General features: G+C 38.4%; 1 protein-coding gene across 5 annotated transcripts in view; it reads right to left on the bottom strand.

Moving 5' to 3' along the window:
* LOC137062315 (unconventional myosin-XVIIIb-like) overlaps nucleotides 1–24,218 on the bottom strand; it is a 66,364-nt gene that overhangs the window by 16,361 nt on the left and 25,785 nt on the right. For 3 of the 5 annotated variants that reach the window (XM_067433182.1, XM_067433183.1, XM_067433184.1), the window contains exons 19-39: nucleotides 22,999–23,182; nucleotides 22,758–22,908; nucleotides 20,668–20,777; nucleotides 20,387–20,452; nucleotides 19,902–20,030; nucleotides 19,479–19,622; nucleotides 18,687–18,776; nucleotides 18,277–18,396; nucleotides 17,505–17,610; nucleotides 17,287–17,411; nucleotides 14,849–15,003; nucleotides 14,606–14,729; nucleotides 13,285–13,485; nucleotides 12,314–12,424; nucleotides 12,103–12,207; nucleotides 6,718–6,879; nucleotides 5,341–5,454; nucleotides 5,136–5,252; nucleotides 3,895–3,978; nucleotides 2,972–3,109; nucleotides 2,658–2,843 (exon numbers count right to left, since the gene is read on the bottom strand). In XM_067433182.1, coding sequence (XP_067289283.1) covers nucleotides 2,658–2,843; nucleotides 2,972–3,109; nucleotides 3,895–3,978; nucleotides 5,136–5,252; nucleotides 5,341–5,454; nucleotides 6,718–6,879; nucleotides 12,103–12,207; nucleotides 12,314–12,424; nucleotides 13,285–13,485; nucleotides 14,606–14,729; nucleotides 14,849–15,003; nucleotides 17,287–17,411; nucleotides 17,505–17,610; nucleotides 18,277–18,396; nucleotides 18,687–18,776; nucleotides 19,479–19,622; nucleotides 19,902–20,030; nucleotides 20,387–20,452; nucleotides 20,668–20,777; nucleotides 22,758–22,908; nucleotides 22,999–23,182 — 2,722 coding nt within the window. Of the gene's footprint in view, nucleotides 1–2,657; nucleotides 2,844–2,971; nucleotides 3,110–3,894; nucleotides 3,979–5,135; nucleotides 5,253–5,340; nucleotides 5,455–6,717; nucleotides 6,880–12,102; nucleotides 12,208–12,313; nucleotides 12,425–13,284; nucleotides 13,486–14,605; nucleotides 14,730–14,848; nucleotides 15,004–17,286; nucleotides 17,611–18,276; nucleotides 18,397–18,686; nucleotides 18,777–19,478; nucleotides 19,623–19,901; nucleotides 20,031–20,386; nucleotides 20,453–20,667; nucleotides 20,778–22,757; nucleotides 22,909–22,998; nucleotides 23,183–24,218 lie in introns of all 5 variants that reach the window. The other 2 variants (XM_067433180.1, XM_067433181.1) reach the window with 1 other exon arrangement.

The following is a 24,218-nucleotide window of genomic DNA, read 5'->3' as shown; positions in this document are numbered from 1 at the left end:
TCTCATCTCCATGACAACCACACCTTCGCTGTTGCCCCCTCCCTTTCATAACCAATAACCTGGAGAGCCTCAGCATGTGTGTGCGCTTGTCTTAGCATCGGGAAGGAACACATCCCAGACTTCACTCTCTGTGTATGCACCAGACACTGGTAACGCTGTAGCTAATATTCATAATTTCGAAACCCCTTTTGACTCTCAGAACGCAGGTCAAAATGCATTACACGCCGCCAGGTGCTGTACTGATGTAGGGACTCCTCCTTTGTGTTAAATTATGAATATTTACAGGTTTTTCAGGAGAGTTCGTTGTATTCTCCTGGGCAATAACGTGTCAGGCTCGTGGCGGCCACTAAGGGGGAAAATGCAGCGAGCGGTTGTACATATGAATACATTAGTTATGAGGACAGTCGTTCAACCTGCTGTGGAGTTTCACAAAAGCTGTTCAATTATAACGAACATTCTCACACAAATTCAAAGATCAATGATGATTTCAGCATTTTTTTATTTTAATATATTACAGAAAATTAAGGATTCTACAACTGTATTCAATTTAATACTTAGGTTATATCAGGTATTTGCCTTTATTTGTAATTTATTTTTTAATTTATTGGTATTGACTGATATAAATCCACACGACTACCTTACTGACGTTTTGGGTCAGTGAGATTTTTTTGTTTTTAATTTTTTTTAATACTTTTATTCATTAAGCATGCATTATATTGATCAAAGGGTCACAATAACAACATGATTATAATGTTGTAAAATATTTCAATTAGTTATTTTTAAATTCTTTAAAGGATACTTCACCGCTTTCCAATATTAAACTATGTTATTCCCTTTACAATCTGATAGCATTTAGCTTAGCCCACTAAGCCCAGTTCATTCACTATGGACCAAACAGAGATCAAGTTAGAAGCGACCAAACAACTCCACGTTTCCCCTATTTAAATACAGTTACACGAATAGTTGAACGACCTAGTATGATGACAAAATAAAACGTGGCGCTTTCTAAGCGGATTAAAAATGAGAACTCTAATGTATGGCAGAATAGCACTTCTGAGAGTACTTTGACTCGGTGCAGTAAAAAGTCACGGGCTGAAACATCCTCCTCACATCTCCCCCTCCCCCCTATTGAAAAGAAATTAGCTTCTAACTAGATCTCTGTTGGTACCATACTGACTTAACTAGGCTTAGTGGCTAAGCTAAATGCTATCAGATCATCACCACGTGTCAAAGCGATTAGAGATGAGAGAGGTATGTATCAACTCATCTAGTTAAAGGAGTACTTCAGCGATGGGAAGATGAATCTGTATTTAAACTAGGTCATTAATGTAGTAGAAATGTGAAATTATTTTTTAATTTTGGTGCTTTCTAGACTGAGAAAAGACAGAAAATGTATTTTTGTCTCATGGGGATGAAAGACAACAATTCCCAGAATGCTTCACTGCCCTACGAGGCCACTCCCAAAGCCACCGCTACTAGATTACTGGATCACTGATCACTTTCCCTCCGCGACCGCGATCATCTTCATAAAAATCAGTTCAGTAAGAGAACAGACCACTACATTTAAAAACTGAACGTGTCTGTTCAATATATTGTGATTTAGCCGCTGAGAAAGTGTCACAGCCCAAACTGCAGAGTCAAATTACACACATTCGTGATGAATGAGCTGAATGAGCTTTCGTGATGAGAGCTGAGGTAAATGTGACCGCACTCGCGGCATAGATTCACAGCGCGTGTTCAGTCTGGCGCGTTTTCAGTTCATGTCTTTGGAAGCTCAACTTTCATAGGAATTAATTTGAGAAGTTTAAACACTTTGCTTCGCCTGCCGCCCCGTTTACATGAAAACCTGAGGCTGTGGCTGCTCGAGCTGAGCTGTGAGTGCGATCTCCATCCCCCATGTGCGAGTTGAAAACGTGGTAATAGCTCCCTCTGCTGGCTGTAGTCTTTAGCCTCTGGCCAAAAATTCCTCCGATTCCTCCCATCTGAGGAATTTTTTCCAGAAATAAAATGCATAAATCTCTTGTCTCAAGGTGATATGAGGGGGGAAAGCACAATCATTTGAATATACTCCAGGGTTTCTACTGATACAAAGCCATATGCTAATCGCTGAAGTAACCCTTTAAGGGAATAACATAGTTTAATATGAAAAAGCGGTAAAGTTTCCCTTTAAAGGACCTTAAAAACATATCATTTATATCATTTATCTTGCAACATTTATATGCAAGATAATGTCAAAATTATAAATACATGTTTTATTAATATTTAAATAATAATAATCGTAAAATATGAATATATCACAGTAAGATAATATAAGTAATTATTTAATTGTTAATAACTGTTAAATCTTAATATTACAGCTGTTTTCAACATTGATAATAAATGTTTCTTGAGCAGCAAAATCATCATATTAGAATGATTTCTGAAGGATCATGTGACAATGAAGGCTGGAGTAATGATGCTGAAAATTCAGCTTTGATCACAGAAATATATATTTTTTAGTATATTCAAATAAAAAAACATTCATTGTTCAGTTTTTGATCAAATTAATGCAGCCTTAGTGAGCATAAGAAACATCTTTCAAAAACAAAATTGTACTGACTAGTGAAAAATAGTGTGTTACTTCATCAGCTATGATTATGTTTGTTTGTGTCAGTCACCAGCTCCATGCGTCGACGGCTGCTCTCCTGTTCTCTGACACTCAGGTCGTCCATTTCCAGTCTCATATCCGCCAGTCTCTGCTGATAGTATCGAGAGTTCTCCCTCTCTCTGGCCTCGGCCTGGGCCGCCTGCTCCAGCTCCTCGCCCAGCCGCACAACACTGTCCCTTAGACGCAGAACCAGGACCTGAATACACACACACACACACACACACACACACACACACACACACACACACACACACACACACACACACACAGTAAGACTATAAAGATCCTCTCTGAGAATGAGAATAAAGTGGAAGCTGGACTGACCTCAAATCTCTTGACCTGTCCTCTCTGGAACTCCAATTTGTTCTCTAGATCACAGATACGAGCTTCTTGCTTGCTTACAATGCTACGGGCCACCGTGGACGACTCCAGGAACTGCACACGTGCTACACTCGTCTGCAGCTGGGAAGATAAGCACTGCTGGGTTACAACCACGCTTGTGAAACAGCTCAAAGAAATACAAACACGATTTTAACTTCATGTTGACGACAGTCTTGCTCAGTGGAAGTGAATTTACAATAAAATAAAAATGAAAATATAATAAAAGTAGGCCTATTTGAGATAAGGATTAGAGTGTCCCGAATCGTAATACTCTGAAAATAAGCGTATTCAAAAAGTGCTAATGCTAAAAAAATGCTAACAGCATGTTAAATCATGCTAGCAGGTTGCAAATACATAATAGCAAACAAGCTAGCAAGTTATGTTAAATCTTGCTAGCAAAATGCACAAACATGCTATCAAAATGTTAAAATGTGCTAGCAATATGCTAAAACATAACAGAAAGATGCTAGCAACAGATACTGTAAATTAAATCAAGTTAGTAATTCTAAAACATAATAGCAACTTGCTAAAGCAGGCTATTAATGTGTTAAATGTGCTTAACATGTTAAAACATGCGCTAAAACATTCTGAAAGATTTTTAAAACAGTATTAAACAGTCAGACAAGGCATTGCGAAGTCAACATCAAAGATTGTCTATATTCTTTCTTTCTTTCTTTCTTTCTTTCTTTCTTTCTTTCTTTCATGTGTACTTCAAACTTAAAAGTACACATTTTACTAACAGAAGCGCAGTAGTATTTTACGTGGTCAGTAGAAGTATGCAAACTGTGTTCATATGTGCCAGTTCCACCTGTGAATGGACATCACATGTCTATATCTCAGTGTGTCTGTCTGCAGGTCTGTCTCACCTCCTCCTGTAGGGTCTGTCGCTGTTTCTTCAGTTCTTCCATTTCAGCCTGAAGCTCTCGGATCTGAGAGATATCACTGGAAGACTGGGATAAACAAACATGCTTGCTTGGCTTTGGGACATTTTACATAACCTTATACATTATATATGTATGTGTCTATGTATATATATATAGAGGATTGAGCAATATATATATATATATATATAGCTCAACCTTCTCCAGGTGGGATTCGAATCAGCTATTTTGGAAAAGGAGGCGCGGATGCTAACAAGGGCACTAGACCCTCTCTACATCGGTATATATATGTCTTTTCTGAGCAAAGGGTCTGAATACTTAGAACCATGTGATATTTCAGTTTTTCTTTTTTAAATCTGCAAAAATGTCAACAATTCTGTGTTTTTCTGTCAATTTGGGGTGCTGTGTGTACATTAACGGAAAATGGCTGTGAATATACATATGGCTATATATATATATATATATATATATATATATATATATATATATATATATATATATATATATATATATATATATATATATATATATATATATATGTGGTGTGATTTATAAATAGGCCTATATGTATTATTATAAAAATATTAATATGAACTAATAAGGATAATTTAGAAATACATTCATAACCTGAGACCAACCCTAATAAGATCAAACAATAAATAATCCTCTGAAAATCAAATAAATTCCTACTGGATAATCTTCCATTTTTATATATATTTTATATTCTCATAGTCATAAACATCAGTCATTAAAATGTTTATTTTGCTATAAAAAGAAAACATCTAATGATATTGCCCAAGGACTGGAACACTATTAAGTGATGACTCAAGTAAAAGTATAAACCATTTTAACGAACCATCCATTTAGCTAAGTGATTTACTCAAATGAATCAGACCAGAGAGAGAGAGAGAGAGAGAGAGAGAGAGAGAGAGAGAGAGAGAGAGAGAGAGAGAGAGAGAGAGAGAGAGAGAGAGAGAGAGAGAGAGAGAGAGAGAGAGAGAGAGAGAGAGAGAGAGAGAGAGAGAGAGAGAGAGAGAGAGAGAGAGAGAGAGAGAGAGAGAGGATAATATGAGAGAGAGCAACGCAATGTGACAAATTATATAATTTTGTCACACTTCCCGACTACTTGAAGGGGAAAAATAGCTCATTATTAGAAAAGCTGCAGTATTTTGTATAACTGTCACAGCTCTCCAAGAGTGAAGCGCACGCATGCATCTCCAGCAGACCTGAGCGATGAGGTCTTTGTGCTTCTGCATGAGCTCGTTGAGGTCCTCCTGGTCTTCCTCGAGCCTCTTCATCAGGTCAGTCCTCTCATAGTGTAGCTGAGCCAGCTGCTCATCCACCTGGGACAGCACACAGACACAGACTGAGATAAACCTGAGATCGGCTCTGTGCACCTGTGCACCTCACTTCATGTCTCCCAGGCCTCACCAGGCTCTTCTGCTTGCAGATGCTCTCCAGTTCGATCTGAGCGTTCTCCAGCTCCGCAGCGAGAGTCTTCTGAACACTTTCAGCCTCCAACCGTCTGGCTTCACTGTCCTCCAGCTAGAATAAAAACAGATGTACACAAAGTCAAGTATATCCGATGAAGGTAACCGCAGACCACTAATGGGTTTTGGACAATATCAGTTATCTTTTTTAGATAACTATTGTATTGACAACACAAACTATGCAAACATACACTACTGGTAAAAAGTTTGGAATACTTAAGATTTTTTTAAATGTTTAAAAAGTATCATCTTATGCTCACCAAGGCTGCATTAATTTGATCAAAAATACAGTAAAACAGAAGTAATATTAGTAAATATTATTACAATTTAAAATTAAAGGTGCAGTGTGTAGTATTTATGAGGATCTACTGACAGAAATGAAATATAATATACATAATGTTTCAGTGGTGTATAAAGACCTTACATAATGAACCGGTGTGTTTTTATTACCTTAGAATAAGCCATTTAGATCAAATGAAATGAAATCTATAATGGTTCTGGAATTTTGTAGTAGTTGTAAAATATATATATATATATCCGTGCACATCCTTTTTTGAAAAAGAATGTGACCTCATAATCTTTAATCAAAATAACTTCCCCTCCCATTTGCAGAGACATCTCTACTCTGATGGCATGTTTATTATGTGAGGGCGGGGCAACCTGTCACTCAGAAGAGATCGGCCAATAGCAAACTACAACCATCCAATCAATTCCCCATGGACAAAATCAAGTCTCGCCCTACATTTTTTTTCTTGTTTCCCTCAGATATACGTCATAATAGGAAAGAAAAAAAACAATGTTTCCATTTCATGCCAACTTTAAAATGTACAGGGCAAATGAAGCTTGCGCCACAAACAAACTAAACAAAAACAAATATATTTTTTCTATGTTAATAAATGGATATTTCACCCAAAAATAAGAATTCTGTCATCATTTACTCACCCTCAAGTTATTCCAAACCCTGTATGAATTTCTTTCTTCTGCTGAACGCAAAAGATGATATTTTGAAGAATATGGTTCACCAAACAGTTGATGGACCCCACTAAATTCATTAGTAGGAAGAAAATACTATGGAAGTCAAGGGGGCTGATCAACTGTTTGGCTTCCGACATTCTTCAAAATATCTTCATTTGCGTTCAGCAGAAGAAAGAAATTAATACGGGTTTGATATAACTTGAGGGTGTGTAAATGATGACAGAACTTTTATTTTTGGGTGAACTATCCCTTTAAGGGGTTCACAGTGGGACATTTGAAGACCAATAATGCAGCAGTGCAGCGTGTGAGCCATGCTGAGTTAATGATGGGATGGCAGCGGCACCTGGCAGCGCAGTCTCTCCAGCTGCTCCTTGGCACCGGGGTCATGACCCTGCCCGGGCTGTTCAACGGTGGACAACAGCAGCTGGGCATCACTGAGTAGAGCATGTGTGCGCTTCAGGTCTCGCCTCAGCCTCTTCTCCACGTCAAAGTCTCTGTGGCCCACCTGAGACCAGAGAGAGAGAAATCTTTACATCACACTGAAGCACAAACAGAGAGCCTTTACACTTCACAACAGAGGGGCATCTCTGGATACCAGTGGTGACTTTCAGACTCAGTTAAGACCATAGGAACTGAGTAATGATGTTGGACACGAAAACACAGAGACATACAAACTCCTGCTTGTGGGAAACAGAGCAAATCCCAGAAGCTCAATAAATCATTATGGCTCTAAATATGAGCTGATACGCAAGGAATGAGAATGAGAACTAGTGCTTGAGAGATATGGGCTTTTTAATGGACATATATACAGAAATCAAGATAGCCAATATACTATAGTATATATTATAATAAAGAAAACTACAAAGACATTTTCTAATCTGCCTTGAGTGTCGTCTAGCAACTCTCAATACCTTCTGAGCTGTATAAACCAAACTCTGATCAGGCCAATCACATCGTGTATAGAGTTGGTGGGCGGGGCTTAACATAATAACGGCCGAGTTACGCTTGCGTGCTTCTAGTAAACACAGAGGCTGGCCAACGGCGGTCTTTCGCTTTAACCGCGACCCTGGAAGACTTGAAGTTAAGCTTTTCTCTGAGAAAAGAACAGCACTGAAGTCATTCTTAAAGCTACACTGTGTGATATTTTCCCCCATATAGTGGTGAAAAGGTATATGACCATCCAGTGAATAATAGTTTCTGCTCCTCTCAATTTCGATTTCGTTTCAACTCCTACGGTGGCCGATTTAGTCATGGCTTCCAGTTCGACCTCTTCGGTGAGTGTTGCTTCAACTCAAGTGATGAGGTAATTTTTGAAAACTATTATAATTTGCAGTTATTTAATTTACCAAATGATCTATGATCAAATTAATCTATGTAAAATGAATAATAGTTTTACGTTTTCGTTATTTTTAACCAGTTCATTGCTAACATCAGCTTTCAGGTTCCCAGACGAATGCAAGCTAATCTTAGTAAAGTAACTTTTATCAGTGCTATCGTTATTCTGTATATTCTACAACACCACTAGCGTAAGGCAAACAAATTATAATGCAATTAAAATATTAATCTCATGTTATCCGTCATAGAACACGGATTTATGTTATGTTAAGGTAAACAATACTTTTTCATCATTGACGCGAGGAAAACTATCCTAGACATCGTTCTAGTGTTATGCACAGCACACCATGATATAATTAGCCAAGCAACAATAAAACTTCCAATATACACAAATAGGCTGAATTAATATTACCTGTCGAGAAGAAAGCAGGCAACGTCGGCGTTCTTTTTAAAATCGTTGCTCCTCATGAGCTCTTTCCATCTTGGAAAGGCCACTCCAATATTTACTTTTGTCTTGTTGATTTGCCCGTTGCGTTGCCGTCTTAATTCTCTTTTTCGCTTCCTTGGCGACTCTGATACATATCCCGCAATGTTACTAGGTCCCCGACCCGGGTCGAATTCGGTAATCAATTCCGGGACGTGGTTGCTTTCACACAGAAGGCGACCCGGCAATGTTCCGGGAATATTGCGGGTCCGACGTGCAGTGTGAAAGGGGCTTAAGAGTGATCCTCCAACATCATATAGCAGCCTCAAGCAATCCCCCTCTTCACTTTCGACACAGTGCCATCGAGTGTAAAAACGCGAAAAGCGAAGCTTGAATTTACGGGTATGTCCCTCTTTGGCGAATGTACTTTCAAGAAAGTAATGCGACATGGCGACCGCCATCCGAACCCTCAACACGTATGTATTTTCAATGGTATATTATGAAATTACAAGAATGCATTATTACTTGAAAGAAGTAAATATACATTAATGAGCATATATATTTTTGAAAGAACTAAGTGATTTTAGCTAAGAATAAACTAAAAAAGTTACACAGTGTAGCTTTAAAAAGGGAAGATGTGTTCGGACTCGGAGTTTTGCCGACCGGATACGGCGAAAGTTTAATCTGTCAACTAGCTCCGCTTCACGTGTCTGGTTGGTTGTAGCGCTATCCTATCGCGTGCAGAGGGAGTTTGAAAGACAACCGTTTATCCCGCCCCTCGGATTGAGCTGTCAATGGTGAGTTTCCAGACCAAACATCTTGATGTGGGTCTGGCTTGTCAGGCTAGCACAGACAGCCTTCATCATGCACAATAAGACCAGCAACATTTATTAAAAATAATTCATTGTATTTAGTAAATACAAAATGTAGACTGTATTATTTGTGTAATATATAATATATAATATATTGAGAAGACTACAAAGATGGATATCATAATATAATGAATCCTGTTTGTAGTACATTGTAATATTGATCTTATTATATTATAAAGACTACAAAGATGAAAACCATGCACAGTAAGATCAGCAACATGTATTACAAACATTATTCATTTTATTTACTGAATGTATAGAACATTATCTTAAATCTCAAGTAACGCACAAAATAATAAGTTCTAAGGTCGGGGAAGGTTTGGTTGGCAGTGAGTACACATGCCCTGGAAAATCCAGCAGGTCAATACATGCATGAAAAGCAGGAGCGTTATACATCCTCTTACTCAATACAATAGTGATTTTGAGCAGCAGTGTTTACGTGCAGCTCGGGTCATAAACCAGGGGTCATTGTTAACAGCAGCAGATGAGTAGCTTCATCATATCGATCTCGGGAGCGATCACGCTTCCAGAGCGCAGTCACATTAGAGAGCTCACCATGGCCCAGGGGCAGGACGTTCAGGTCAGTGCGTGTACAGTATCTCTAAAGGACCCCTCTCAGCGTAGCCACAAGATATTAGCTAAGTTTAGCACAGGGCACATGAGCGAGAGCATGTCCAATGCTATAAATCCTCTAAAACTAACAATGTACAAAGTAACATAGTCCAGCGAACATTCCAATTATGCAAAGGTTATAAAAATAAAATAATATAAAAAATGTCCTCTTATTTCTGTTCTGAGTACTGTTAAAAGAGCATCCTACTAAATAAAATAATTTGTTATGGTTATTTTATAGATACAACACAATAGACTATTGGAAAATAAATGAACAATTTGAATGTCAAGATCATAAGTGCATAATATTCTAAAAAATGTGTTGTCTGAAACTTGAACCAAAATCATATAAACAAATAATAATAATATTTTTTATATAAATGTTATATAATAATAAAAATCAACTCATAGTATCAATATGCACATAGTTTTATATTATAAATTATAAATTATATATATATAACATTGTATTATTATTAGTCCTGTCAAATTGATTAATCACCTTAACCAGTTTGTTTACATAATATGTTTATGTGTGTGCGACCTGGTAATCCCTACGTTATGGGGACAAAATGTCCCCACAAAGATGGCAATATCCGAAATCCTTGTCCTTGTGGGGACATTTTTAGGTCCCCATGAGGAAAACATCTTATAAATCACACAGAAGGAGTTTTTTGGAGAAAGTAAAAATGCAGAATGTTTCCTGTGATGGGTAGGTTTAGGGGCAGGGGCAGTGTAAGGGGATAGGATGTACAGTTTGTACAGTATGAAATCTATTACGCCTATGGAAAGTCCCCATAAAACATGGAAACACGACTGTGCGTGTGTGTGTGTGTGTGTGTGTGTGTGTGTGTGTGTGTGTGTGTGTGTGTGTGTGTGTGTGTGTGTGTGTGTGTGTGTGTGTGTGTGTGTGTGTATATACACCGATCAGGCATAACATGTCCTAATATTGTGTTGGTCCCCTTTTGCTGCCAAAACAGCCCTGACCCATCGAGGCATGGACTCCATTAGACCCTTGAAGGTGTGCTGTGATATCTGGAACCAAGATGTTAGCAGCAGATCTTTTAAGTCCTGTTATTAATAATAATAATAATAGTAATATAATGGTAAACTCAAAATCATGCAGAAAATTTTTGGCCAGGCTTTCATACAAAGAAATTATGAACACATGCAAAAACAAGAGAGAACCAACAAAATATTACAAAATAATATATATAATAACTGATGTTGTAGTCAGTGTAGTCTATGATTTTGTTTTTGCATAATAAAATAAAACATTTAGCTTGACTTTTTTGCCATGTAATTTTGTCAGATAAATACCTTAACGAAGTTTAGTGTTTTTTCCTTCAATCATATTTAAAATATTTTAAAAATATTTTTTAAAAATCTCATATTTTAATGATTTATTTAAACTTGTAGGGTCATTTTTTTTAAAAAATCCCCTCCGGACATAACTTTTGGCCACTACTGTAACTTTATATTATAACAAATACAATGTAGCTCCACATATGAAATGACTTTCCTTTTTGGCCACTATTACTATTCCTTCTTATCATTGGATCCTATTAAACTTTTCACCATCCATTCAATTGCCAAAGGATATAACCGAGCCCTGCCCGACAGATTATGTCACACTGCTGAAGTTAAATGGGTTACAATTTCCATTTTACTGAAGACATTAATACAAATGAGGTTGAGAATGTTTGCTTAGCTTTAACATTCCCACAAACAAATTGGACTGAAGAGCCCCGATGGACGAGGTTCATGTAGATTCAGAGCTGGGCACTGAGACAGGCAGTCTGTAGTGCTCTTATATCAGAACAGAGAGGGACACGACAGCTTTACAGATCCTCATAAGCCCTGACATGACTATAACTGTGATCTATTATGCAGCGCGTATGGTCCAAACAACTGACCCACATATACTGTATTTAATAAATATCACTCCTGGAATGTAATGAAAGTTGGTTGGATTCAGCGAGGCATTAGAGTCATTACAACTACAGTAGGTGTGTTACTGGCCACTGTTTTAACCTACTTATATGAAATGCATAACAAATTTCTATGAATGTATTGGATTTATTTTGGTGAAGCGCCTTCATTTCTTCATTTCAATGTTTTCGACCATCTATATACTGCCTTATATTCATGTTGCGCAATGTTGTCTTAAATGAACATAGTTTCTTCAGCATGCCAAAAATGTGATGCCTTCTTTACCGTTATGTTTTCAGCGTCTATCTATGTTTCAAGCACATGCACACTTTGGTGTGGAATAGATGCCATTAAAGTATTAACATGCCTGTTTACGTGCCGAGGCATACACCACATATTTTACTATGATTGTGAGCTTAATCGGGTCAGTTTGATGGAAGTGTTGAGTTCGCTGTGTTTAAATCGCAATATTGCCTAAATCTCTTTATAATCACATTATGCTACATATCTAGTTACATAACGCATATAAAAATGTTAAAATATGTGTGTTTACCTGTTCACACAGTGTGGCAATCAGCCCCTCTAAGTCATGCTTCTCATGAACCACCATCTGTTTCTCTTCATATTCCTGTTCCAGTTGCATCTCCAGCTGCCGGAGCTGCACACACACACATACACACACACACAGACACAGACAGGAAAGGATGTTTGAGACAGGGTTGCAAGGTGGTCTGTCGAGCTGTAATTTATTCTGCGTCCCTCACCCGTCTCTGTGAGGACTTCTGCACGTCCTCAAGCTCCTCGTCCTTGTCCTCAAGCTCCTTCTGGTGGATCTGCTTCATTCTCTCCATTTCCATCTCAAAGCGCAGGTGCATCTGTGGAGAACAGAGATCAGAGGTCAAGTCACCTTTGAAATGAATGAACAGTTTATCTAAATGCATTATCTAAATATGAATGTTTGCTAATTAATTCCAGTTATTTTTATCTTAAACTTTATGTAAGCAACTGTTCTGGGTGATCAGAATCTGTTAAAAAAATCATGTCAATTGTTTTTTAAACATACATCATTTTTTAATAGCCTAATGTTTTTACTCAGTTGTGCAATTGTAAGGGGATATATGGCATTTTTAAAAATATTTTTAAAAAGATATGTATATACAGGTTTATCTAAAATAGCCAAAAAATTACATAAAATGCACACTAAATATACAAATTTCTTAAAGTTTATTTTATGGTGAAAACATGAGCATGCATAGTTTAGTGGAGGATATACGTATACACACATTTTTGTGTATATATATGTGTGTGTGTGTGTGTCATTGTTGATTTGTGGGGACCAAATATCCCCATAATGATAGTAATAGCTGATAGTAGTCACTTTTCAACCGGCTCATTGAAAAGTGAGCTGGTCCCCACTTTTCAAAATGCTTATAAATCATACAGGATTTTTTTTTTTTTTTTAGAAAGTAAAAATGCAGAATGTTTCCTGTGATGGGTAGGTTTAGGGGCAATGTAGGGGGATAGTAAATACAGGTTGTACAGTATAAAAACCATTACGTCTATGGAGAGTCCCCATAAAGATAGTGAACCAGACATGTGTGTGTGTGTGTTTGTTTAGTTTTATTTTAAAAATGATTTTAAAAAAAACATATAAAAACCTTGATACAAGGGGCACCAAGTAAAATCTTGCCTAGGGCAGCAAATTGGTCAGGGCCGGCCCTGCAGGTTACTGTACCTGCTCCTGCTGTTTGATTCTGGCCGTCATCTGGCTGATCTCCTCCGAGCGCTCCTTGTCTCTGGTCTCCAGCTCACGGAGCTGCTTCTTTAGTTCAGGGATGGAGTCGGAGGTGAGATGGAGAGGGACACGCATGTCACGGATCTGAGCGCACAACTCCTCCTTCTGCTGCTGCAGGTTCGTGACCTCCACTTGACTCTCCTGGAAACACACAAAATTATGCACATATACAAATGTAAATACATAAAAACAACATTCGCACATGCAAGAGCAATACACCTACTGTATAACGAACACACACACACAAAAAAAAAACTAAAAATACCCACAACAACCATACTAAACATACAAAAAAGCACTCCTGCACATACACAAGCAATTGTACAAACAAGCTCAACGATCATAAACACAAACGAAAGTAGATGTAGAAGCTACAAACGTCATTCCGTCAAGAGCAGTGAGTGATTTACTCTCTGTCTTTTGTTCTTTGAGTAACATAAATGACAGAAAGCAGTGGGTTTGGTGTCACTTTAAGAGCTGACGCACATGACCCAGATCTGATACACATCCCATTTTCTCACATATCTTTATGTTAATCTAACACTTTTCTTAACACAACTTATTTAAGACTGTGCTTATGAAGATACTCGACAAAAGTATTTCTTCTTAATTTTTTGTGTTTTTATCCATTCAAGCATGAAAGAGAACTCAATGCGGCGCTGACACGCTGTCTGAAGAAACTTTTTGTGTGCATTTGGGGCGTTTATTCACAGAGAGCCGCTTCACAGACACTCGCCAGTAAAGATTTGAGTTCTTTTTTTGCATCTTATTCCGCTTGAATGGTTTATTAGCCCTTAAATGAATGATAGCGTGATCATATAACTGTAACGCAACCAAATGACAGAAAAAACGGATGGTGCGTTAATTGCATTAAATATTTTTTATGTGTTAAACTAAACAAATGTATAGCAAAACTTACTTTAACAGCCTTACAAACAACATGACATGTTTTATATTATAGCTTTGTATGACTGCTATATGGACATTACGTGATACACTCATCTGTGACTAATAACAAAATACTTCCTAAATTGCAACACTGAAACAACTTTTTCTGTAAAGCTGCTTTGAAATGTTTGGGGAAAAGCACTTTCCAAATAAACTGGAACATTAACATAATCTGATGGACTCAAAGCAGAACTTGTCTCCTTTGTTCATTTGGGATTTCTGGGAAATCGTTTAGATTACAGACAGAGGACACCCGGAGTACACGGACACCAATGCAGATGGTGGACGCTTGACCTTTGACCTCGGCCCGTACCTTCAGCGTTTTGCGAAGGCTGAAGATCTCTGCGCCGAGGACGGTGTTCTCCTGGATGGCTCTCTCCTTCTGGTCCCTCTCATTATCAGCCTGTTCCAAAGCCTGGGTCAGCTCGCTGTCAAACCTACAAACACGCACACACACGGACACAGGCGCACGGGAGAAACAAAGCTTGAGAATTTATATTCAAGCAGCCAGAGAGCGTAGTGCTGAATATTAATGTTATATGCAAATGAGACAGACCTTCTCTGTTTCCTATCCAGCTCGTGAGCGCGACCCTGCAGGCTGTCTGTCAGCACGCGGGCGTCCTGGAGGTCAGAGGTCAACCGCCGGCAGTGCCGTTTTAGCTCTGTCACGGAACGTTTGGATTGATCAAGCTGAGACTGCAGTTCCTGGACCTGCCACAAAGGGGAGATAGAAAGACAAACATTTCATCTATAATGTATTATATATGAGCTCTTGAATATTTCATTATTTTAAGAACAAATCCAACAGGATCATTCATATAGCCTAAGAGAGACATGGTCAGTGTTACATAAATGAGGTACACCGGGGCTAGTTGTCACAACGACTACACCTCAGGAGGCTAACCCTTATTTTTTGAGTCTAACTACACAAATGCTTGTATTCTATAACAGTTTATTATTGTTATAATTACATTTTAAACCTAACTATATATATTTTTTATTGTTTTAAATGAATATTTAATTATTTTAAACATTTTAAAATAATTATAAATATATATATATATATATATATATATATATATATATATATATATATATATATATATATAAAATTAAAGTTATTTTAAAATGTTTAAAATATATTATGTATATAGATATATATCCATTAATTATGTTTCAAATGTTTTTATGTAAAATATATAATACATTATGTTAACTGTAGTATATAGTATATTTTTATTTCATTTCACCTTTTACATTTTTGTTGTTTCATTAATTGTTTTTTCTTTTACTGTTTATATTTTATTTAAAAGCCATTAAATATCCCAAAATACACATTAAATTGCTGATATGTTCTAAAGATGGCTTTTTACTTTAGATAATTAAAAAAATACACTCTGAAATAATAAATAAATCTGAAATAAAGAAATAAATGCCCATAGTGAAATATACCTTTAAATGTGTGACAACATGCCCCATTCTATGTAAGATGTGCTGCGTCTGTGTTCTGAGCAATAATTGTGGAAATATTCATACTTCAGGCATCTGCATACAAAAAATGACTTTTGGCAACAGTGTTATTTTTATTTATATACTATTATAGTGTTTATTCATATTTTGAAAACGCTTTTATTTTTGTATTTTATTTTATTATTTTTGAATTATTGGTAAAGTTTTAGTAATTTTGTTATGTGCATTTAAACAATGTTTTTTAATACTTTTGTATGTGACACCGGACCACAAAACCAGTCATAAGTCGCACGGGTATATTTGCGGCAATAGCCAACAATAACATTGTATGGGTCAAAATTTGCGAATTTGTTATGTCAAAATCATTAGTATAAGTTAAGATAATGTATTTTATAAATTTCCTATTGTAAATACAGTATATCAAAATGTATAATTAGTAGTAATATGCATGGCTAAGGACTTCGTTTGGAAAACTTTAACTGCTTTTAAAGTTTTTTGATTTTTAAATAATTGTATCTCGGCCAAATATTTTCTATAAACTATACATCAATAGAATCAATGGAAAGCTTATATATTTAGCGTTCAGTTGATGTTAAAGAAATTGACACTTATGACTGGGTTTGTGGTCCAGGGTCACATATTTCAATGGATATGTTCAATACCAGCATTTAATTGAATAGCTTTAATGTATGTTTATGTCAGATTTATTCATTTTAGCTTTTAAACGTATTTCAGTTAGTTGCCGAGGTAACTAGTTCTTCAAGTTTAAGAACTTTACGTTTTTTTTTAAGTTAAGTTTTTCATCTTATATTTTTTATTTCAATGATTGAAAATGATTTTTAGTTTTAGTTTAAGCCAACACTGAACCAGACCATTTATGAAAACTAAAATTGGGCATTTGGTTCAAAAAACCATGGCTGTGTTTGAAATCGTCCCCTATACCCTTTATATCGGGCACTATTTGAGAGGACAGCCATTTGTAGTGGTGTCCGAAACCATAGTGGACACTATCAAGTGTACTCATTCAATCCAAAACAAAGTGTACAACCAATGTACATTTAACAGTCAGAAAATACCCATAATGCACTGTGAGGGTCAGCGCAAAATTAATTCCGGAGTCTCCTCAGAGGATGGTCATCACAGCTGAATCATCCATACATTTTCCAAATCGCGCTGGTCCAATGTGGGTACAGCATAATATCATACAGGTAAAAATTCATTAGTAATTGATTAAATTGTTTAATTAAGGTTTATGCATATTAGTTTCCATGACAGAGTTCAAGAGAAATCTTTTTATTGTTACTGGAGCTGCCAATTTGCTACGTTTCATATAATTGATTTCATACTATGCAAAAGCGACAGCCCTTCTGGCACACTCAGAGTCCGAATTCACTCACTCGTTTTCATTCATTCGTTCTAGTGGACTAATGTAGGCAACAGTGAATAATGCAATAGGGGGCAATTTATGCTGCCTCTTTAAGCTCATAAATTGAGAGAACAATTAACACCAGGTGGGTCTCATACCTTTGTATCCAACAGCTGACGGGCTTCTTTCTCACCCTCAAGTCTTTCCTCTGTCTGCCGCAGACGCCTGCGCAGAAACTCCACCTCCGTCTGCGCGCATTCCAGCTGCAGCTGCAGCTCACTTTCTGCATGTAGGGATTCACACACACCCACACGAAGAGTCATTATCTTTCTTCTGCCAGCATGTTTGATTGCATCTACGCTGAAGACTATCTTACCTGTCGCCACTCCGCTAAGAGCTTCTTTATTCTTGACTTTCTGTTTTTCTTCCTCTAACTGCCTCTCGAGAGCCTCTAAAGACACTTTACTCTGGTCCACACGACTCTGAGACACAGCACAGAATAAAAACCCACAATACAACAGAAGCCGTGAGGCGTTTGGGACAATATGACAGGCTATGTTTGGATAAGCACACTAATCTTACTTTTTCTGCATTATATTGCATATATGCTGTGCAAAATATGCACAATATCAATATGCAGTAAATATTTGCATTACTAACTATAATTTCCTGAAACAGTTTCTAGTGTGTTACATTTACATTTTAGTGTAATGATGAATCAATAGCAATAGCACCCACGGTTTTTAACGATTAATCACTTTCTTAACTCATTATTAGATTGTACAATCTATATTGTACAGTCAATAGTAAATGTATTTGTACACCGTTATTTAAAAATACAAAATTTTGAAAATAACTGATGAAAGGTGCTAACTGGATGCCATTCACTCGATTATTTGACTGCAAACATAATTTTATAGCATGTGAAGCAGTTTGAAGAATGCACCCCAGTTTTCTAAAAATTGGCAGAGTAAGAAATTTGGCTTACTATGTACATTTTGCATAATGTAATTCTGAATATGAACACTCTGAATAATGCCATTATAACACCTTACCACATCACTGAATAGTTTGTGATTCAATTTGACCAATTAGAAACAGGGAAACAGAGAGAGATAGACAGGATAATGGCTGGGTTGTACTCGTACCTGCAGTTCCTTGTTCTCTTTGGTGAAACGCAGTCTCTCCGTGCGCTCGGTGTCTAGAGCTTGACTCATGGCCTCCCCTCTGAACCGCTCATCACTTAATTCAGATACAACAGCCGTTACCTGCAAACACACACACACACACACACACACACACACACACACACACCATCATCTGTCAGTGTCTCAGCAGAAGAGCGGTTCATTCATCATCAGCAGTCATATGACAGAGATTAGCGCTTCATGAGCCGATCACAAGCGAGTTTGTGTTAATATGCTTTCACTGATGAGAATTCATAACCAGACTCCATCCATCACTGTGAACACCGACTGCTAAGAAATGTTATTTGGGGATTTAGGATCTGACAGTATCGTTTCATGTGGGGCTCAAGGGGCACGGCACAAACACATACCTTGGTCTCCAGGTTGTCTGCGGTCTGACGCAGCTCGTTTCGTTCTTTCTCTGACTTTTCCAGACGTCTCCTCAGAGCAGTGATCTCATCCTGATCAACCGAATAATGTCAATTATAATAGAGTGAAACAAATCTCATACATCACATCATAAAACATCACAAGCTACAACGCAAACCTGAAGAATACCTTTAAAATTCCTGAGATGGATAGATCGAATTACAGAAAGATGGACGAACAGGGACATAGATAGATAGATAGATAGATAGATAGATAGATAGATAGATAGATAGATAGATAGATAGATAGATAGATAGATAGATAGATAGATAGATAGATAGATAGATAGAGAGATAGATAGATAGATAGATAGATAGATAGATAGATAGATAGATAGATAGATAGATAGATAGATAGATAGATAGATAGATAGATAGATAGAAATAAAAAAGTAAGTAAGTAAATAAATAAATCCTTGAGCTTTCCTATAGCTCAACCAGTAGAGTGTGGCGCTAGCAACGCCAAGGTCATGGGTTCGATTCCCTGGGAAAGCAAGAACTGATAATAATGTAAAATGTGTACCTTGAATGCAATGTAAGTCGCTTTGGATAAAAGCGTCTGCCAAATGCATAAATGTAAATAGATAAATATCATTATGCAAAGTGCGATTGCCAAATTTTAATTTTTTTAACTGGACAGTTTCTATTGTACAGATGAGTACTAGATGATGTGATAATTCAGTGGTTTAAATGTGATGTATGGTGTGAACATGTCCATTTTGAATGGGTCAGTACCTCTTTGGATCTGAGCCGCTGGTCATCCATGTTGACGTCCAGCAGGGGGCGCACTCTGCACAGCAGCTTCCACCAGCTCCAGCGGGACACTGCAGTGAGGACTCGCACATTTCTCTGAATACAGCACACTGCCATCTGCTGAACCTGATCCCAGAACAGCACACACATTAGACGCCTCATCAGACTGCAGTGACACAACTATAAGACTGCAACACTACTGAAGTGGCCACATTCTACACTTTTCCTACAATTTCAATTTTCCCCTGAAGTTAATCAAGGATTATTGCAGTAGAAATGTCATTCTTTAGTTGGATTGGCCATTTTGTGTCCTCTCGCAGAACATTTAGTCGCTACTGGGAGGAACACAGTGATCTCTGAGCCCCCGTCCGCAGATCAATAAACAGAGGACGAGGAAACACTCACCTTCATGCGCCGGTATTTCTGTCGGCCCAGATGACCCAGACAGGACGCTTGAAGCTGCACCAGCCAGCCGCTCAACAACCGATCTCTCTGCTGATCTAAAGACCTCAGGACACCGCGCTTCATAAACACCTACACACACACACACACACACAGCAGAGTGAGAATGACCTGAAAACTTCCAAAGTGAAAGATAAAAGAAAACCTGTTTATGTTATAGGTATATTTGGAGTATTTTCAATAATGGTAAAAGAAAGGACGGACGGACGGACGGACAAGACAGACAGAGAGACAGAGAGAGAGAGAGAGAGAGAGAGAGAGAGAGAGAGAGAGAGAGAGAGAGAGAGAGAGAGAGAGAGAGAGAGAGAGAGAGAGAGAGAGAGAGATAGATAGATAGATAGATAGATAGATAGATAGATAGATAGATAGATAGATAGATAGATAGATAGATAGATAGATAGATAGATAGATAGATGACTCTTGCTCACCCTGCTTGCTCCCAAAATAATGCTTTTCTTGTCCAAATCCAGATCAATCAATAACTCCTCCACGGCCTGATATAAAGGGATGTAAACACAAACAGATCTCAGGCCCTCTTTTGGAGAGCAGCTCCTCCAAATCAATGAGGGCTGTTCAAGCAAAAACCGGCTAATCAATAAACTTGCTAATAAACAGGGAAATAAATAACGTCATCATTTCACATCATTAAAAATAAATGACAATTCAACAGAGGGTAATGAGGCGTGTGTGTGATTCAGGACGTCCAGACCTTCCTCTCGTCTGGGGTAATGAAGACAGAACCGTATCGCTTCATTATGGGAGCAGAGAGGGCCTGGAAACGACAGCGGAAATCACCCAGGGACATGTGCTCAGGGTAGCCTGCCAGACACAGAGACGGAGGGCAAGAGTTTGCTGTTTTTGTTAGGACATTTGGAAGTAAATCCTGAAAATTATACTATAGACACTGGTCCTTATGATGAGAAGTGCTTCAGATGTTCGATATTTTGGAGATTGCTCTTTCTGCGGTGTGTAATATGTTTACTGAGCGTGCACAGTCTGTATGCTAAATGTCCGGTACACAACCAAAGGTATTAATCATGTCTGTAGCACAAACTGTGCAGGATGATTTACACTCCAAAATTATTATAATAATTTTTTGTATGCCAGAAGCTAATTTGCTTTAATGAATGTGTGGGAATGTGTGTGTGTTCATGTTTTTCTGTCCTGGTGGTGTCTGAAACCTGAAGGCACACAGGCTCATGTGGACTCGTGTCACTGTGTAGTCCTTAATTGAGGTCCCCATGAGGAAACAAGCTTATAAATCATACAGAATGAGTCCTTATGACAATGTCAAAATGCAGAAGTTTTCTGTGATGGGTAGGGTTAGAGTAAGGCGAGAGAATATACAGAGTATACAGTGAATCAGTCGTGTGTGTGTCAGAGTGTGTGTGCCCTTGTTTATATTACATTGTGGGGACCAAATGTCCCCATAAGGATAGTAAAACCTGAGATTAGCTACATTGTGGGAACCAGCCAGCGGTCCCCACTTTTCAAAAGACTTATAAATCATACATGATGAGTTTTTTTGAGAAAGTAAAAATGCAGAATGTTTCCTGTGATGGGTAGATTTAGGGGCAGGGGCAGTGTAAGGGGATAGAAAATACAGTTTGTACGGTATAAAAACCATTACACCTATGGAGAGTCCCCACAAAGATAGTGAACCAGATGTGTGTGTGTGTGTGTGTGTGTGTGTGCGAGTGAGAGAGAGTGAGTGTGTATGTGTGAGAAAGAGAGAGAGAGAGTGTGTGTGTGTGTGTGTGCGGTGCGCGTGTGAATGAGTGAGTGAGTGAGTGTGTGTGTGTGATAGAGAGAGTTTGTATGTGTATGTATGTGTGTTTGTGAGAATGTGTGTGCGTGAGTGAGAGAGAGTGAGTGAGAGAGAGAGAGTGAGTGAGAGAGAGAGACAGTGCGTGTGTCTTTGTGTGTGCATGTGACTGTCTATGTGTGTGTGTGTGTGTGATAGAGAGAGTTTGTATGTGTATGTATGTGTGTTTGTGAGAATGTGTGTGCGTGAGTGAGAGAGAGTGAGTGAGAGAGAGAGTGAGTGAGAGAGAGAGACAGTGCGTGTGTGTGTGTGTGTGTGTGTGTGCATGTGACTGTCTATGTGTGTGTGTGTGTGTGTGTGTGTGTGTGTGTGTGCGTGTCCAGGTGTATGTGTGTGTGCGAGTGAGTGAGAGAGAGAGAGAGTGAGGGAGTGAGTGTGTGTAAGAGAGTGTAAGTGTGTGTGTCTGTGTGCGTGAGTGAGTGAGTGTGTGTGTGTGTGTGTGTGTGTGTGTGTGTGTGTGTGTGTGTGTGTGTGTGTGTGTGCATGTGTATGTGTGCGTGCGAGTGAGAGAGAGTGAGGGAGTGAGTGTGTGTAAGAGAGTGTGAGTGTGTGTGTCTGTGTGCGTGAGTGTGTGCGTGTGTGTGTGTGTGTGTGTGTGCGTGCGTGAGTGAGAGAGTGTGTGTGTGTGTGTGTGTGTGTGTGTGAGTGTTTTTCTATCCCATTGGGGCTCATGTGGACACCGTGTCACTGTGTGGACCTAAATTGAGGTCCCCATGAGGAAACAAGCTTATAAATCATACAGAATTAGTTTTTTGACAATGTAACAATGCAGAAACTTTTCTATAATGGCCATTTTAGAGGTAGAGTTAGCGTAAGGGGAGAGAATACAGTTTGTAAAGTATAAAAGCCATTAAGGTTCCCACATAGATAGCGAACCAGACGTGTGTTGTGTGTGAGAGTGAGTAATGAGTGTGTGTGTGTGTGTGTGTGTGTGTGTGTGTGTGTGTGTGTGTGTGTGTGTGTGTGTGTGTGACCTGTTCGGTACAGCTGCAGTGCCGGCAGCAGGTGTGTGGAGTGCAGCTGTACACGCAGTGCTGGGACATCAAAGCCACAGCCATCTGTCTTAGCACTCAAACACTGCAGGAAGACCGGCCGCGCTCGCCGAATCAGATTCACCAGAGCATCCTGCTCAGAGAGAGTCATGGAAAGAGTGAAGAGGATCCACAGACAAAAGGCAGATGGAAACGACTTCATAACAACCCATTTGTTCCTCACCGCCTGCAGTTTGACAGCGATGCACTGGGAATGTCTCCTGAGGGCCGCCATCCCTCCGCTCAGAGTCTTCCTCACGGTGCCGCTCCTCTCCAGAGAGCGCTGAGAGCCGCCCTCCACGCCGCCCAAACCCCGGCAGAGAGGGGGCACGGACGCCCGCGGGCTGAACAGGCCCTTCACCGCTCCACTGAGAACAGAGAAGGAGCGAGAGAATTAGGAGGTTTTCACACTGAAGCCTTTCGTTTGAACCCGGTTCTGTGTATCGTCAGTTTGGTTTGTTTCTTAAACAGAATGGTTTACAACTGCCATGTTTCGTACACAGGAACTACAGTACCGCTGATGTAAAAGTCATTAGTATTACCAGAAAGTGAATTTCCTGTCATCTCTGAAAACCACGAGCATCAGAAATGCATCAAGATTGCATCAGTTAATCTTGTATACCAAGCTGATGGCAGGCCTCGCGCTGATGCTGCAGACGGCTGTGTTCACGCTTGCCTTTATTGCGGTGCGTTTACGTCAAAAGCTTGACCGTCGTGAGTACGAGCAGCAGATGTTTACCACTGTTACTAAGTAACAGCTAAGAAGGACAAGGCGCAAGTATCACTGTGTTATTGAATTTGATTTACCACCAAAACTCACACACAGCACTTGCTTTTGTCTGCCGCAGACGTACTGCAAGAGACGTGAAGAATGCAAGCTGCTCTCCAACGGCAATTTATTCAGAGACAAGCAGCTATGAGAAAAGCATTATACTATATTAAATGAGACATGGAGGAATGAAAAAATGCAATTCATACAGAATGTCATTAATAGCAGTTCACTTCAGTGAGTGAGGACTGTTATACTAATTCCAAATGTAACCAAGATCAAATGAAATCAACACCAGACAAATAAAATAAAATATGTACCAGAGTTCACATGAAATGAACACCAATCCAAAAATAAAAAATATTTCCCATACATATTTTATGTCTAGTTCATTATATTTTCTAATATGTATTATTCAAACACACCAGAAATAATAATAATAATAAAAATAATAATAAAAATATTTAAAAAAACATTCCCACCGATATTTAACATCTATTTCCTTATATTTTCTCAAACACACCAGAAATATATATATTTTTTAATAAATTATAATTAAATGATAAAAAAAATTATAATAAAATATAAAAAAATAATCATTCCCACCTATATTTAACATCTATTTCCTTATATTT

Source organism: Pseudorasbora parva, chromosome 23, assembly GCF_024679245.1.
Source record: "Pseudorasbora parva isolate DD20220531a chromosome 23, ASM2467924v1, whole genome shotgun sequence".
Classification (NCBI taxonomy): Eukaryota; Metazoa; Chordata; class Actinopteri; order Cypriniformes; family Gobionidae; genus Pseudorasbora; species Pseudorasbora parva.
The sequence above is the reverse complement of the archived record's forward strand: the minus strand, read 5'-3'. Positions and strand labels throughout refer to the sequence as shown.